Here is a 13,433-nt window from a genome sequence, read left to right as displayed (position 1 = left end):
TCAGAACCTAGTCTCTGTATTTTAACAGACAGCCCTTGTCCATTCTCTTGTGCCTAGACCTGTTATCCCTGAGAGGCTCATCATCATTTTGACTATGAATCCCAGGTCTCCTCTCAGCTGAACTTGTGTCAGAACTGGTCCATACTGAGTGACTACATTCCTCACCTGTGATCGGGATGTCAAGAGTGTCGCTAGGGGCTGACCACACAGAGGATAAGATGTGTGAACCAAGGCATTGATACCGACCACCAGTGGCGAAATTCACAGAGTCTAAGTGAAGTTGGCATGGAAATATTCAGAAGGACATAGTCCTGGCAGACATCACTTTCGCCCTCCTTGGACAGAGCAAATCTGTTATAACTGAGCTCAGAGGAACACTGGAGGGTAGGTATTCTTCAAGGGCTAGGACAGAGGCTTTGTAGGGTCATCAGGGAAGGGTTACTTAAGAGCCTGGACAGAGGAAAGACAGGAAGTCATTCAGCTGGCTCTTGCAATACATTTCATATGCAATCCTTTTCTGACAGCTCCATGGCCTTACATACCCTGGGCCTTAGCAGAAAAGAGCTTACTCCAGCCATCCTGTCCACACACCCTCCTTGAGGGTTCTGCAAGGCATATGAGAAAGTGTTTCTGGTGTCAAACACCTCACCTGAGACATGTATCTAAAAGGGTTACTTGACTCTGACAACATTTGTAGGGTATTACTATACTATCCACAAATCTGCAGGGACAACTCTTGCTGGATGCCTTACAGATGTCAGGAAACAGAGCCTGGGACTGTTCACTGTGCATGGTCTGTGTCTTTTGGGACCTGGAGAACTTCGGATGTGCATTCAAAATAAACACACTGTAGAGACTCATTGGAGAATCAAATTCCCACATGATATAAACACAGGGCTGGGAAAGGTTGACAGAGTAGGTTTGCAAAGCTAGACACCTAGAAGAGAAGCAGGCAGCCCATTAAAGAAAATAAAGCTCAAAGTGTGTCCAGCAGATGTACTCTGTCAGTTTACTTATGGAAGATTATTTCCTGAGGAAAGAGGCAAAGGTTGTGACACTTAGTGTCCTCTCACCTGTCATCAGCATCTCCAGTGTGTCACTGTGCTCTGGCCATCCAGCAGATTTGTAAGAGTAACAGTTACATATCCCAGCATGATGTTTTTCTATGGATGCTATGGAGAACATGGCCCTGTTAGCAATAACTTTTGGAGTTTGACTGTCCCCCCCCCAACAGCAGGGTTATAGAGGGCAATGGCAAGAATATTGACAGCTGGTTCCCCAGAACTCCCCCTGAGAGAGAAGCTGTCAGACCAAGCAAATTTCAGGCATCCACAGTACCAGCTCCCATCTGCTGTTCTCTATATGATCTGCTCAGGATGGTCCTGTGGCCTCCACCATGGATGTCCAATCAGGGACAGCTGGGAAGATATTCACCCACTAGCATTGGGTTCCTGAGATTCAGTCCTGCAAGAGTTAACTTTGAATGTTTGCACTGAAACATGAGCAGGCTCTCCACTTCCAAATGTCTTCTAAGCTGCTGAGACTTCCTGAGGACCCAACGCATGGTTGTGATGTGGATTCACTCTCAGACTAGAATTCTCTCTACCAGTCTTTGCATCTCACCGAGATACAGCACAGATACCAGAAAGGTTGTCATGGCATCCTCCAGTTACCACAAGTTTGAGGACAGTTGTTCTCCTTGTCAAATGGACAAACACAAAGTATATGGACTATGTAGGGTGGCTTCTCCTTCATGTCATGAGTATGAAATAATACCAGCCCTTCGGAAAGAGGAACTGCTCTTCCCAGGCACCCGAATCTTCTTTTCCTAGTGCTGTGATGGGTTGGGCTACAGAATATGTGGCTTCTGTCTCTTGGTGGTTCCTTGGTTTCAATTTTTGTCTCTTAGACCGAAACTCTTGAGTTTCATGCAAATGTTAGACTCCTCCTGCTCCCTCAGTTTCCTGTGGCCTGAGATTACAAATATAAATCTGTTGTGGTCTCTTCTTTCAGAACATCTCCATTGTAACCATCTACATATGCCTGGATGTTTCCAATCTCCTAAAACCAGGACTTAATAGGAAATAAACCTAATGATTTCCTGAGCCAACTTTATCTCTAAGGGTCTTGTCTTTTTCTCTCAAGATTTCTTCCTGGATCTCCTTCATTCCTTCAGCCAAAGGAAACTCATGGCCTGTTTCCTACCCTGCCCTGGACAAGCTTTAGTGACATGTGAACTTGTCCTGAGGATACAAGAACAATGTCTACTCACCCAGATTATACACAAGTGACAGAAACAAAGACAAGACTCCACACAAATCTAGTTGGTGAACCAATGAGATATATTAGGGTGGCTATGAATCATATGTTCAATCTTTTTTGGTTTTGGTGTTTTGATTTGCTTTAAGATTTTTAGTTGGTCTGGTTTATGTCTGTTTCATACAGGGTCTCACTATATACCTCTGGGTGTCCTGGAACTCACTATGTATACCAGAAGATATCAACCAACCATTCCCTCCTCCCAACTGTTGAGAACAGTGTGGTCCTTTATGACAAGCAATATTGGAAATGTATCAGTGGTTATATCCCTGGAAAAAAGCTTTGCACTGTAACTTTTAGCTGTCTATAGTTCTGATTGGTGAGGAGTGGCAACCATATTCCAATTTGGGTCCTCAAATTCCAGCCTGCCTAAAGCATCCACAGAGATGCCATGCTGCTCAGGTGGGCTAATGACACTTGGCTGTCTAGGTCCTCAGAGTCCAGCCTGCCTGAAGCATCCATAGGCTGTCTGATGTCAAGCAGTTCAGGTAGGTGAAAGTCAACTACAAGGCAGCCTGGGACCTCACAGTCCAGCCTGCCTTAAGCACCTAATGTTCTCCCAGGACCGTGTGGGTCAGAAGGTCCAAAGAATCCCACAGGGAACCCTGTGTTATCATGGTGCCAATATGATGATGAGCAAGTATATGGTGGTAAATTGTGAGAGGAAGAGAGGAGGAAGAGGTTCATGTGCTGTGGTGAGAGGCCGTTCTGAAGAAGTAAGAACATGGAGGAATGGGCAGATGCTTCTACCACGGCTATGCTAATCTGGATAACTTGTGCTGACACCCAGGCCAGTATGACATCCAAGCCTGGAACCACGACTTGGTCTGTCATCCTATCACGATTGTGGTCTGTGTTGTCCATGACCCACAGCTCCAGCAAAGGACACACAAATGTCTAGGAACTAGGTGATCTCTTGTGGCCATTTGGGTGTTCAAGGTCATGCTGCCACTGGGGCCATGGTGTCATCTGCAACAGGGCTGCTGATGAGAACCATGTCTGGGTTTGTAGCCTTACCACAGCTAGGGTCTGTGTTGATGTCCATGGCTCCTGATACCATTCAACGCAATGACGATGTTAGGGGTCTGGGCTGCCACATAGGTCCAAGTTGTTGTCTGAGGGCCACACTTCCACAGGGGCCTTGTTGATCTGAGTAGCCTATGCTACCACTTAGCGCCATGGTGACATCTGAACCTGGGCTGCTGCTAAGGAGCATGTCTGTGTCTGTGGTCCTATCACAGTTGAGGTCTGTGTTTTCCATGGCCCGTGGTGCCACCAAAGACCAAAAGGATATCCAGGGTCTACCCACAACCTATGACCATGTTGGTGCCAAAGGGACTTGCTTCTGTTGGGGCCAAGGTATCACCTGGGCCAGGGCTGTTGCTGAGGATCATGTCTGAGTCTGTGGTCCTACTGCAGCCAAAGTCTGTGTTGATATCTGTGGCTGCTGACACCATCAAAAGCAGTGCTGATGCCAGAGGTCAGGGCCACCAGCAGTGGCCATGAATGATTTCTAGGGCCTTGTTGCCATCAATCATGCCAGTGCAAGTGGAGTGCACAGCAATATGGGATCAGGCCATGGCTGCTGCTGTGGATTAGGTCTGGGTCTGGGACCCAACAGCAGCCAGAATCTACAGTGCTGTGGGCAGCATGTGCTGTCACATTGTGTGATAGGAACCATGCGTGTTGAAATCCAATGCCATGCTGAGCCAGCTCTGTCCCTACCTGACCCTGCCTATTATTGGACACTGGAGATCTGGCACTGTCTCCCCATGGGAGAGCTGACTTTAGCGTTCAGTAGAAATTACTCCAACACTCACCACAGGCATGGCAGACCTGACCCTAGTTGTATTGACCAAGGAGTGCTGGGTCTGCCCCTTGCCTGACCGTGGTGCTCCAATAACCCAAATCAACCAGATCATCTACCACTCAGACCCACATTCTGGGCCCACCCTAACAGCTGTCCAATCCATGACTTTCTGAAGTGCATGAAGGGCCTGGACCTGGCAAATTATTACCATAGGATCTACATAACTCAGGACACAAACAGGCTGTCCAAGAGAAGCTTCTATGATGGCATAGTGATGAAGGTGGACCAGAAACCAGAGACTGAATTCAGACTCATTGCAATGAAGCTATTGTGGGTGGGTCTGATTATAAAAAAGGGGTATACTGCATGATACACCACAGCTCCTGATGCCACTCAGATAAATGAAGAGGTGTTGCAAAGATGGAGGAGTGAGCTGGCTCTTATGATTTTTTTTAATTTATTTGGGAGAGACTACTGCAGGAGTCGAGGGTGGATATGGAGGGACTGGGAGATGAGTGGAATTGGGGTGCATGATGAGAATCTTCCAAAGAATCGAAAAAGAATTATGTTTTAAGATAAATAAGTAAATTAGCAGAAACCTCACAAAGTGTTTGTGATGTATACTGACTGGATGGAGAGTGCAATGTTTTGGGGGCATCATTGTGTTTTCTCATTCTTTTAATTATGTAATTGGAAATGAACTCACTATTTTCTGTTGTTGTTGTTGGGTTGAGACAAATTTCTTCTTCATAATAACAACAACCTCCAACAAAAAAAATGTGCACATAAAGCACAATGAAGATTATAGTGGTCTATAATAAAGGAAAATATCACATGGGACTGAGGAAAATTAGAACATATAAAGAGATGAGGACCCAAAACTCACTGGTGGGACGGTATGTTCCCCACATTATAGAATGAAAAGAAAGGAAGGAAAAATCTTCAAATCCACAGCAAGGTAGAATGGAAGACCTCTAATGTGGTGGTAGAGTAGCCAGCTGCCCCAATATTCACGTCTTTTTCTGCACCCAAAATAAATTTATTTCCTGAATCCTTTCTCACAACTGATGCCCAATATTAAACATGGAATCTTCTGGTAAATAACACCTGATATTCTCAAATTTATTTCCCAGACTTGGTCACGAGGCAAGGACTATGGCTGTCTCTCTTCTTCACTTCTAGGATGCATTCAAGGACCTTCTCTGGCTGTGGCAAGCTTCAAACAGCACAATCCCAAGAACTATGAGGATCAAGCCAGCTATGACCATCCGGATGAGGTTCTCCACTGTGTGATCCTGGGACTGCGAGGCTGGAGATCGTGAACAGAGATGTCAGGACCAACAAAAGCCACCATAAGATGACTAAATTTTCCCTCTGACAGCTCCCTCCCGTCTAGTTCCATGCCCTAAGCCAAATTCTGGTTCCATGCCATAAGCAGAATTTTCCTTCCTCATTGATCATGGCTTCTGACATATTTTGTGGTTGGCTTATGGTCTCAGGCATCCCTGACAAAAAAAAGATTTGCTGGGTGTGTGCAGTGCTCAAGAGAAGTGATGCTTTTTTGTCAAGTTTCATCTTTTATTTTCTACAAATTCACATTATTCTCATCATATAACATCATGAAAATGTGGGAAGAACTCTTTCTCTGCAGTAGCAGCTTCTTCCTGTTCTTTGACTTGATTTCTTCAGCCTGACTATGCTCTGAGTTCAGATCAGCTGGACAAGGCTCTTCTTTGAAACAGAGTTTATCTGATTACAGAGAGCTCAGATGGAAAAATGTCATTTCTGCCTTCACAGTAAAGGAGCCTTCCTGTACTCCTAGATCATTCTGCAGTATAGAAGCCAGGAAGATAATACCCCCAGGAAAATCCCAAGATCTAGCCACATAGTCTTATTCTCAGGGTCCCCTGAATATCAGGTGGTCAAAATAGTGACAGTCTGGGCTTCTCTTCCTGCCCCACCCCACAGGGTTGCTATGATACTTCTGTCCTAAAACATTAAACAATAGGCCAGTATTAAGCAAGTAAATATTTATTTTTAATTAAATAATACTTGTATCCATATTTGGAGAGGCTATATGGTCTCTAGAAGAGAAACCATTACTGCAGTGTTCCTAACCAAATATATTTTCAAACTTTATTCTAAATGCTCAACCTTATACCCACAGGTAAGTGTTGCTCTCAACCATCATCTAAAAAGCTTATTTCACAAAAGATGTGGGAAATCATAGAGATCCACAAGTATCCAGAGAGTTACAAGCCTCTGATACACATGAGGATTATTTATATATTATCTTTAATATCTGAAGGGCTCATTTTTGCTGTATGTCACAAAGGTCTCCAAAACTGGTCAAAATGGAAATAAGTGCAGTAGGTGTTCCCAGTCCAAACACACACTATTTTTGTTTTTCAAGACAGGGTTTCTCTGGGCAGCTCTTGTTGTCCTGGAATTCACTTTGTAGACCAGGCTGGCCTTGAACTCACAGATCCATCTGACTCTGCCTCCCACAGCCTGGGATTAAAGGCACATGCCACCACTGCCTGTCCAAAATGGATAATTTTAAAAAACAAATATTATACCTAAGATTAAGAAACATTAAGGAACTCATCCATCTGGCTCTTGAAATGCATTCCATATCCCCTCCTGCTCTGAAAGTCCCAAGGCTTCTAATACTCTGGGCCTTAGTAGTCAAGAGCTCCCTTCAACAATTATGGTTTTGAACCCTCCTTGAGGTAGAAGGACTTATGACAAAGGATTTCTGGTGTCGGTTGAGCGAATGAGGAGACGTCCTCACCTGAGAAATGTAGCTCCAAAGGGTCACTGGCCTCTGACCACACATGTGATGTATTTGTATAGTATCCATAACATCTGAAGGGACCACTCTTGCTGGATGTCATGGAGATCTCAGGAAACAGAGCTAAGGACTGTCCAGTGTATATGAGCTGTGACTTTTGGGACCTGGAGAACTTCAGATCTTCCCCAGTCAAAATGAACACATTGTATCCTTTGGATGAGACACACTGAAGGGTTACATTCCCAACTGAGGTCAACACAGGGCAGGGAAAAGCTGACAGAGTAGGTTTGCCATGGTGGACACCTAGAAAAAGAGGACAGAGCCTGTTAAATGATACATTGTCTGCAGCAGCTGGGCTATGGCTGAAAATGTTTACAGATGTATTTCCTGAGGGTAAATTTAGAGGGTACAATGTACTCATGCTCATAAATAATATGGGAGAAATCAAAAATGTTACTCATGTAGTGTGTCTGCTCAATGGAGGAGATAAATAACTGTTTTCTATTAAGAAAGCTAGGAATGGATCTTGTTAATACCCAGGTGACCTTTCTATCTATAGATCCAAACCTCACCTGAATCCCTGAGGATGTTTATTACAGACTTTCCCTCCCTAGATGTTTAACATTGGCATTAATGAAGCTCATCCTTTGTGGATATGTCAAAAATAATTTTTATCCTGCTGACATTGGCATTACCTCAGTCAGAGACAACACCAGAACAAAGGCCCTTAAGATACAAAATCAATCTTCATGTTCAAATGTAATTTGAGTTGAGTGTTGATACAATCATGCCTAGTTGTTCAAAGGATTGCAATTACACCAGTAATCTAATTTGCTAAATTGTTCTGTGTTTAAATATGTTTGCAATAAGTGACCTGGTTTCAGACATTTAAGAGCATGTGAACTGGCAAATTCTATGTCAGCCTGAACTGAATTATTCTTATTACTGCATGTGGGTCATTTCTCTGCAAACAGCAGAGCTTTCAGGGGCCCACACAGAAAAAAATGAATACTGTGACCCTTTGTGTCCACTCACCTGTCACCACCAGCTCCAGGGAGTCACTGTGCTGTGTCCACCCAGCAGAGGTATAACAGTAACAGTAATATCGTCCTGCATTGTGTTCTCTCATGGATGGGATGAAAAACTTGGCCTTTTGATCAGGCACTGGTGCAGTTAATCTGTTCCAGGATGGTGGGCTTCCTTCTTTATACAGGATATACATTTGGGTTTCCTTAATTCCCTCACACCAGATTGTCACAGGATTCCCTGAGGTGATCACAGAGCCCGGCTCAGCCGAGATGGTGGGTTTCTGGAGGGTCCCTGAAAAGAGTTAAGTGAGAGGGATGTGAGATTTTAACAGTTGTACAGTGAATTGAAACTCAGACTTGACCCTTAAATAACAGAACGACACATGGAACCATCTGAAAATCCATATCTTTGCTGACCCTCCCATGTTCTATTATCAAAACACCTCTCATTGGTTTCTGTATCTTGATTCCCACAGTCTGCATCTATATCTGTGGGCTAATCCACCTATCTGTACCTGTACTCACCTTACATTCGGGTGTCCTGGGGAAACCTGTTTCAGGTTCAGTGTCATTCAACAGAGAGGCTGGGGCTTCCCCTGAGACTAGATGCTACAGTATGTCATTACCTTCTAACAACACTTGAGGATAGCAATCCTCCATCTTTTCCAGAGTATGATGGGACCCACTTGGAACCTGGCTAGAGACAGCCTGGTATATGCATATTGTAAGGACATGGAGCTGGAGAAAGGCTTATCCTTAATTAAAATGAACCAGTTGTATCTCTGATTTGAGATACATGAGAGGATCACAGAGCCTTCTAATATTACAACAGTGTTTGGCAGTGTAAACAGGGTGGTTTATTTTAGACACCTAGGAGAGATACATATCGATTATTTAATGGGTTCACACAGTCTGGATTGTCCCCCAGACCTGACTAACACATGGGGATATATTCAGAGCACACTTTTATCTTAACAGTCACATCTGGGGATCCACATGACTCCAGAGTATTCAAACACTTTTATCCACCAGCTCCATGGTGTCCTGCATTCTGACGAGCGAGCAAAGTTGTGAGAGTAACAGTGTTATCAGCCTGCAGTGTTATCACAGAAGGGATGGTGAATTTTGTCTAATTGTTGTGATTCTTTTGGGTCGGTCTGCCCTGGGATTCTAGTCTACTCTTTTTGTGTAGCAAATATGTTTGGGTTCTTCAGGTCCCTTCACAACAAATGGTTATAGGACTCTCTGGTGTCATCACAGAGCCAGGCTCAGCTGGGAATATGAAGGATCCCAGAAAAGAAGAAGAAAGAAAGGAGGTGCATCTGTTAGGAGAATTGCACAGAGAAGGTCACCATTGCAGGGACACATAGGCTGATCTGCAAAACTAGAAGGACACATAAAGACCACTGTAGCTGAAGTTTTCCTGTGTCCTGTCCAGCCGGTAGTCAGGTTAAATCTCTCTTTCCATAGCCTGGCCTCTCAATCAATCAATTCGCATCAGGTCCTTTTCTGGGATCCTGGGTCACTTGTAATTACAGTCAAGGGAAGTTCTGTACTTGCGTACCTGAGACCAGAAGCTCTAAGGTGCTACTGGGAACTGACCACATCTGGGAGCTGCTCGCATAATACCCATAGCATGTGAACCTCCACCTCTGGTTGGGGGTCACAGGACCCACTGTGAACAGGGCTCCATAGAGCTCAGGGTGTATATTCTGTGAGGGCAAAGCCGGGGAGAACTTCTCATCTTCCTTCATCAGAATGAACCTGTCATATGGATGTTGTGACATACATTTAAGGGTCACATTTTCTCCTGCAGTCACCACTGGGCTGGGAATGGCTGACAGGGTCACATTGCTGTTGTGAACTCCTAAGAGAGAAGAGGGCAAGAAACATACATGAATGTGTAGTGTGTTTAAACAGACATTCAGATGAACTCATCACAACAACAGTTCCCAGATCCACTTCCTGACAACTATCTGACCACACACAAAGGCCTCTATTTATTAATCTCAGTAATGTTTGCCGTATCTTCATATCCCCATATGACCTATATGAGAATCATTTTCCCCTCTTCACATATTTAAAAGGGGACCCTACTGTGAACATACTCCTTTCCTCAAGGCAGATGCTGGGGTTGTAGAGGGGTCCTCTCACCTGTCACCACCAGCTCCAGGTAGTCACTGTGTTCTCTTTTGCCATTGGGGCTTTTATATTCACACCTATATTGGCCTGCATTATTCCATTCAATTGATGTGAAAGAGAATTTGGCCAAGTTCTTGGTTTCTATTAGGGTTGTTGGTATCAAGCAATCTGGACTTCCTTCTTTGCAGAGACGATATTCCTTGGCCTCTAAGGGCCCTTGACAGAAGAATCTCACTTGGTTTCCAGTGGTTATCACATTGCTTGGAACTGCTCTGAGTGTAGGTTTAGAAAGGATCCCTGCAAGAAAAATGACAGTTAGTTCCCCAGAACTCCCTCTCAGATATGAGCTCTCAGACCAAGGACTTTCTCAGGCATCCCCAGGATCAGCCCACACCTGTTGTTCTCCATCTGCTCTGTTCAGGAGTTAACTGTGGTCCCCACAAATGATGTTCAATCTGGATCAGCTGTGAAGACACTCACCTGCCAATGCCAGGATCCAGAGGCCCTGATGACTCAGTGCTGCAAAAGAGATACCTGTGTTTGCACTGAAATATCAGAAAGCCCTCTACTTCCAGGCATCTAAGCTTCTGAGACTTCTTGATGGCACAAGGCAAGGCTGCGGGGTGGGTTCCCTCTCAGACAAGAATTCTCCCTCCCCATCTTGGCATCTCACCAACACACAGCAGGGATGTGAGAAAAGTTTTCATGGTATCTTCCAATTACCACAAGTTTGCAGATAGTTGGTCCCTTTGTCAAATGGAAAGAAACAAAGTGTACGGGCTATGAAGGCTCTCTTCTCCTTGGTGTCATGAAGATATAATAGGAGCAGCCCTTGAGGAAGAGGAACTGCTCTTCCCAGACATGTGATGCTTTTCTCCAGTGCTGTGGTGGGTTGGGCTACAGAATATGTGGCTTCTGCCTCTTTCTGGTCCTTTAGTTTTTGTGTTGGTTTCTGAGACAGAATCTCTTGAATCTCATGCAGTTTTCAGTCTTCTTCCCCTTCTCCCTCAGCCTCATGTGGACTGGGATTACAAACCCAAATCTGATTGTGTTCTCTTCTTGCAGAACATGTCCATGTAAACATCCACTTCTGCCTGAATGCTCCCAGTGACCTCAGACCAAGACACAACATAAAATGAACCTGGTGACATTCTGTTGCATCCACATCACCTGAGGGTTCTCAGAGCTGGTTGGTCTCTTTCTTTCAGCGGTTCTTCTTGGTTCTCCTTGACTATCATGGCCATCTCCATGACCATTGCCATCAGCCAGACCAAACTCATGGATGGTTTCCTATCCAGCCCTAGAGATCCTTTTTGAATGTTGTGTGAATTTTTCCTGGGGAAACATGAACAATGCCTACTCATCCCAACAGTGACAGAAATAGGCAAGACCACACAACTCTAACTGGTGAATCCAGGAGGTATATTAGGGTTCCTTAGAAGCATATTTTCAAATGTTTTTGTTTTGTGTTTTGTTTCTCTGTGTGTGTGTTGAGAAAGGACCTTACAATGTGTTTCTGACTGCCCCAAAACTCAGTGTGTAGACCAGACAACATCCATCAATCAGTTTCAACTCCAAACTGTTAATCCCAATGTGCTCCTCTATGCTAAGCAATACTTGAAAATTTCCAGTGGTTATATCTCTGAAAAAAGCTTGGTCTGAAACTTTTAACTGCCTCTAGTTCTGAGAGGAGAGGAGTAGCCTCAGGAAACTCTATACTGTGAAAGTATACTGCTGTGTGTAATCAGATCTACAGAGACTTCAGCAGGCAAATGGTCGTGTCATGCCTGGGAAGCAGTGACTCATATCAATGGAAGATGCAGGTTGATGCTCCTGGGAGGATATAGCAGAAGGGCCACACTGAGCACCTGATCTATGAGTTCTTCCAGATGAACACAGAGGAAACAATCAGGCTGTCCTACGTTTTCTATTGTTGTGATGAAATCCTATGACCAAAAGGCAAATTGGGGAGGATAATTTTTTTTTTTTGGTTTTTCGAGACAGGGTTTCTCTGTGTAGCTTTGCGCCTTTTCCTGGAACTCACTTGGTAGCCCAGGCTGGCCTTGAACTGACAGAGATCCACCTGCCTGTGCCTCCCGAGTGCTGGGATTAAAGGTGTGCGCCACCACCGCCCGGCAGGAGGATAATTTTTATGTGGCTTACACTTCAGTAATGCTGTTCATCACTAAAGAAAGTCATGAAAGGAACTCAAAGAGGGCAGGATCCAGGAGGCAGGAGCTGATGCAGAAGCCTTGAGGGGTACTGCTTACTTGCTTGCTTTTTCTCAGCCCAGCTTCTTATTGAACCCAGGACCAGCTGCCCTGGGATGTCACCACCCACCATTGTGTCCTTTCCCCATTGACACTTATTGAGGAAATGCCTTGGAGCTGAATCTCATCGAGGCATTTCCTCAGCTGAAGCTCATTCATCTGATGACTCTAGCATGTGTCAAGTTGACACAAGAAACCCAGATATATACCTGACCACTTGTAAATAGACACACAAACACATGACTATTAAGCCACATCCAATCCTTTCTTATTCATCACCAACATCTTAAATAACTTGAAAAGTCTCACAATCTTTACAAATTCAATACTTAAAATTTTGTTCCTTTAAAAAAAACCCATCTCTTTAAATCCAAAGTCTTTTTAAATTAAAAGTCTCTCAAGTACGGGCTCCAGTAAAATAACTTCAATAGGGAGGAATCAGGACAAAGTCTGGATAAAATCAAGGCAAAATGAAAATTGGAACCCTCCAATATCTGGGATCCATTCACATTGTACTATAATCTCCAAAGGGCTGGGGTCACTCCTCTAGCTCTGACCTCCACAGTACACACAGCTCATTTTCTAGACTCTGACTGGCTCCTCTCCACAACTACTGTTGTTCTTGGTGCTCATTCCCCTGCACTGGTATCTCCAAGCCGTGGGGCTTCTCTGCTGCAACTGGGCTACACTTTCACCAAATCCTCAGATAGGCTCTCCTCATCATGCCAAGCCTTGAATCCTTTGCAAGACCCCTTCAGCCCTGAGGCTTCAAATGCCATTAAAGGTGCACCATAACCAATGGCCTCTGCTTTCCTCTCACAGTGTCAATTCTCTCCTGATCTTCATGACCCCTTCATACCTTCAAAACCAGTACCACCTGGGTCACTCATTCACATTACCAAGTCAGGATGCCCACCATGAGCAACCCTGTCTGCCTCTAGAACACAGCTTCTCTGTGATCTCAAGAAATACTTCCAGGCAGATTTCACCTCAGTGATGCTGGTCTCATCCTAATATCTGCTAGTATCTTACATCCAGGTGACCAGCTTCTATTCCCAGTACCATAAAGG

The 13,433-nt window shown here is 44.5% G+C and overlaps 2 protein-coding genes across 4 annotated transcripts in view; both read right to left on the bottom strand.

Annotated features, from left to right (window-relative positions):
- LOC102922245 (leukocyte immunoglobulin-like receptor subfamily B member 3) overlaps positions 1-13,433 on the bottom strand; it is a 195,309-nt gene that overhangs the window by 17,393 nt on the left and 164,483 nt on the right. The window lies entirely within an intron of this gene.
- LOC102927307 (paired immunoglobulin-like receptor B) lies at positions 5,147-11,142 on the bottom strand. 3 transcript variants are annotated; one of them, XM_042270000.2, is made up of 7 exons: positions 10,767-11,121; positions 10,574-10,612; positions 10,106-10,390; positions 9,516-9,818; positions 7,959-8,243; positions 6,924-7,226; positions 5,147-5,438 (listed from the first exon to the last, which is right to left on the bottom strand). In XM_042270000.2, the coding sequence occupies exons 1-7, from the start codon at positions 10,798-10,800 to the stop codon at positions 5,308-5,310; spliced, it is 1,380 nt and encodes a 459-aa protein (XP_042125934.2). In that variant the 5' UTR covers positions 10,801-11,121; the 3' UTR covers positions 5,147-5,307. The 3 variants fall into 3 exon arrangements, with proteins under 3 accessions (XP_042125934.2, XP_076424889.1, XP_076424891.1); XM_076568774.1 differs by lacking the exon at positions 5,147-5,438 and adding an exon at positions 5,505-5,634 and having other exon boundaries at positions 10,767-11,142; XM_076568776.1 differs by lacking the exon at positions 5,147-5,438 and adding an exon at positions 5,893-6,669 and having other exon boundaries at positions 10,767-11,136.

Source organism: Peromyscus maniculatus, chromosome 1 (genome assembly GCF_049852395.1).
Source record: "Peromyscus maniculatus bairdii isolate BWxNUB_F1_BW_parent chromosome 1, HU_Pman_BW_mat_3.1, whole genome shotgun sequence".
Lineage (NCBI taxonomy): Eukaryota > Metazoa > Chordata > Mammalia > Rodentia > Cricetidae > Peromyscus > Peromyscus maniculatus.
Note: the sequence above shows the minus strand (reverse complement) of the source record. Positions and strands in the feature narration are given on the sequence as shown.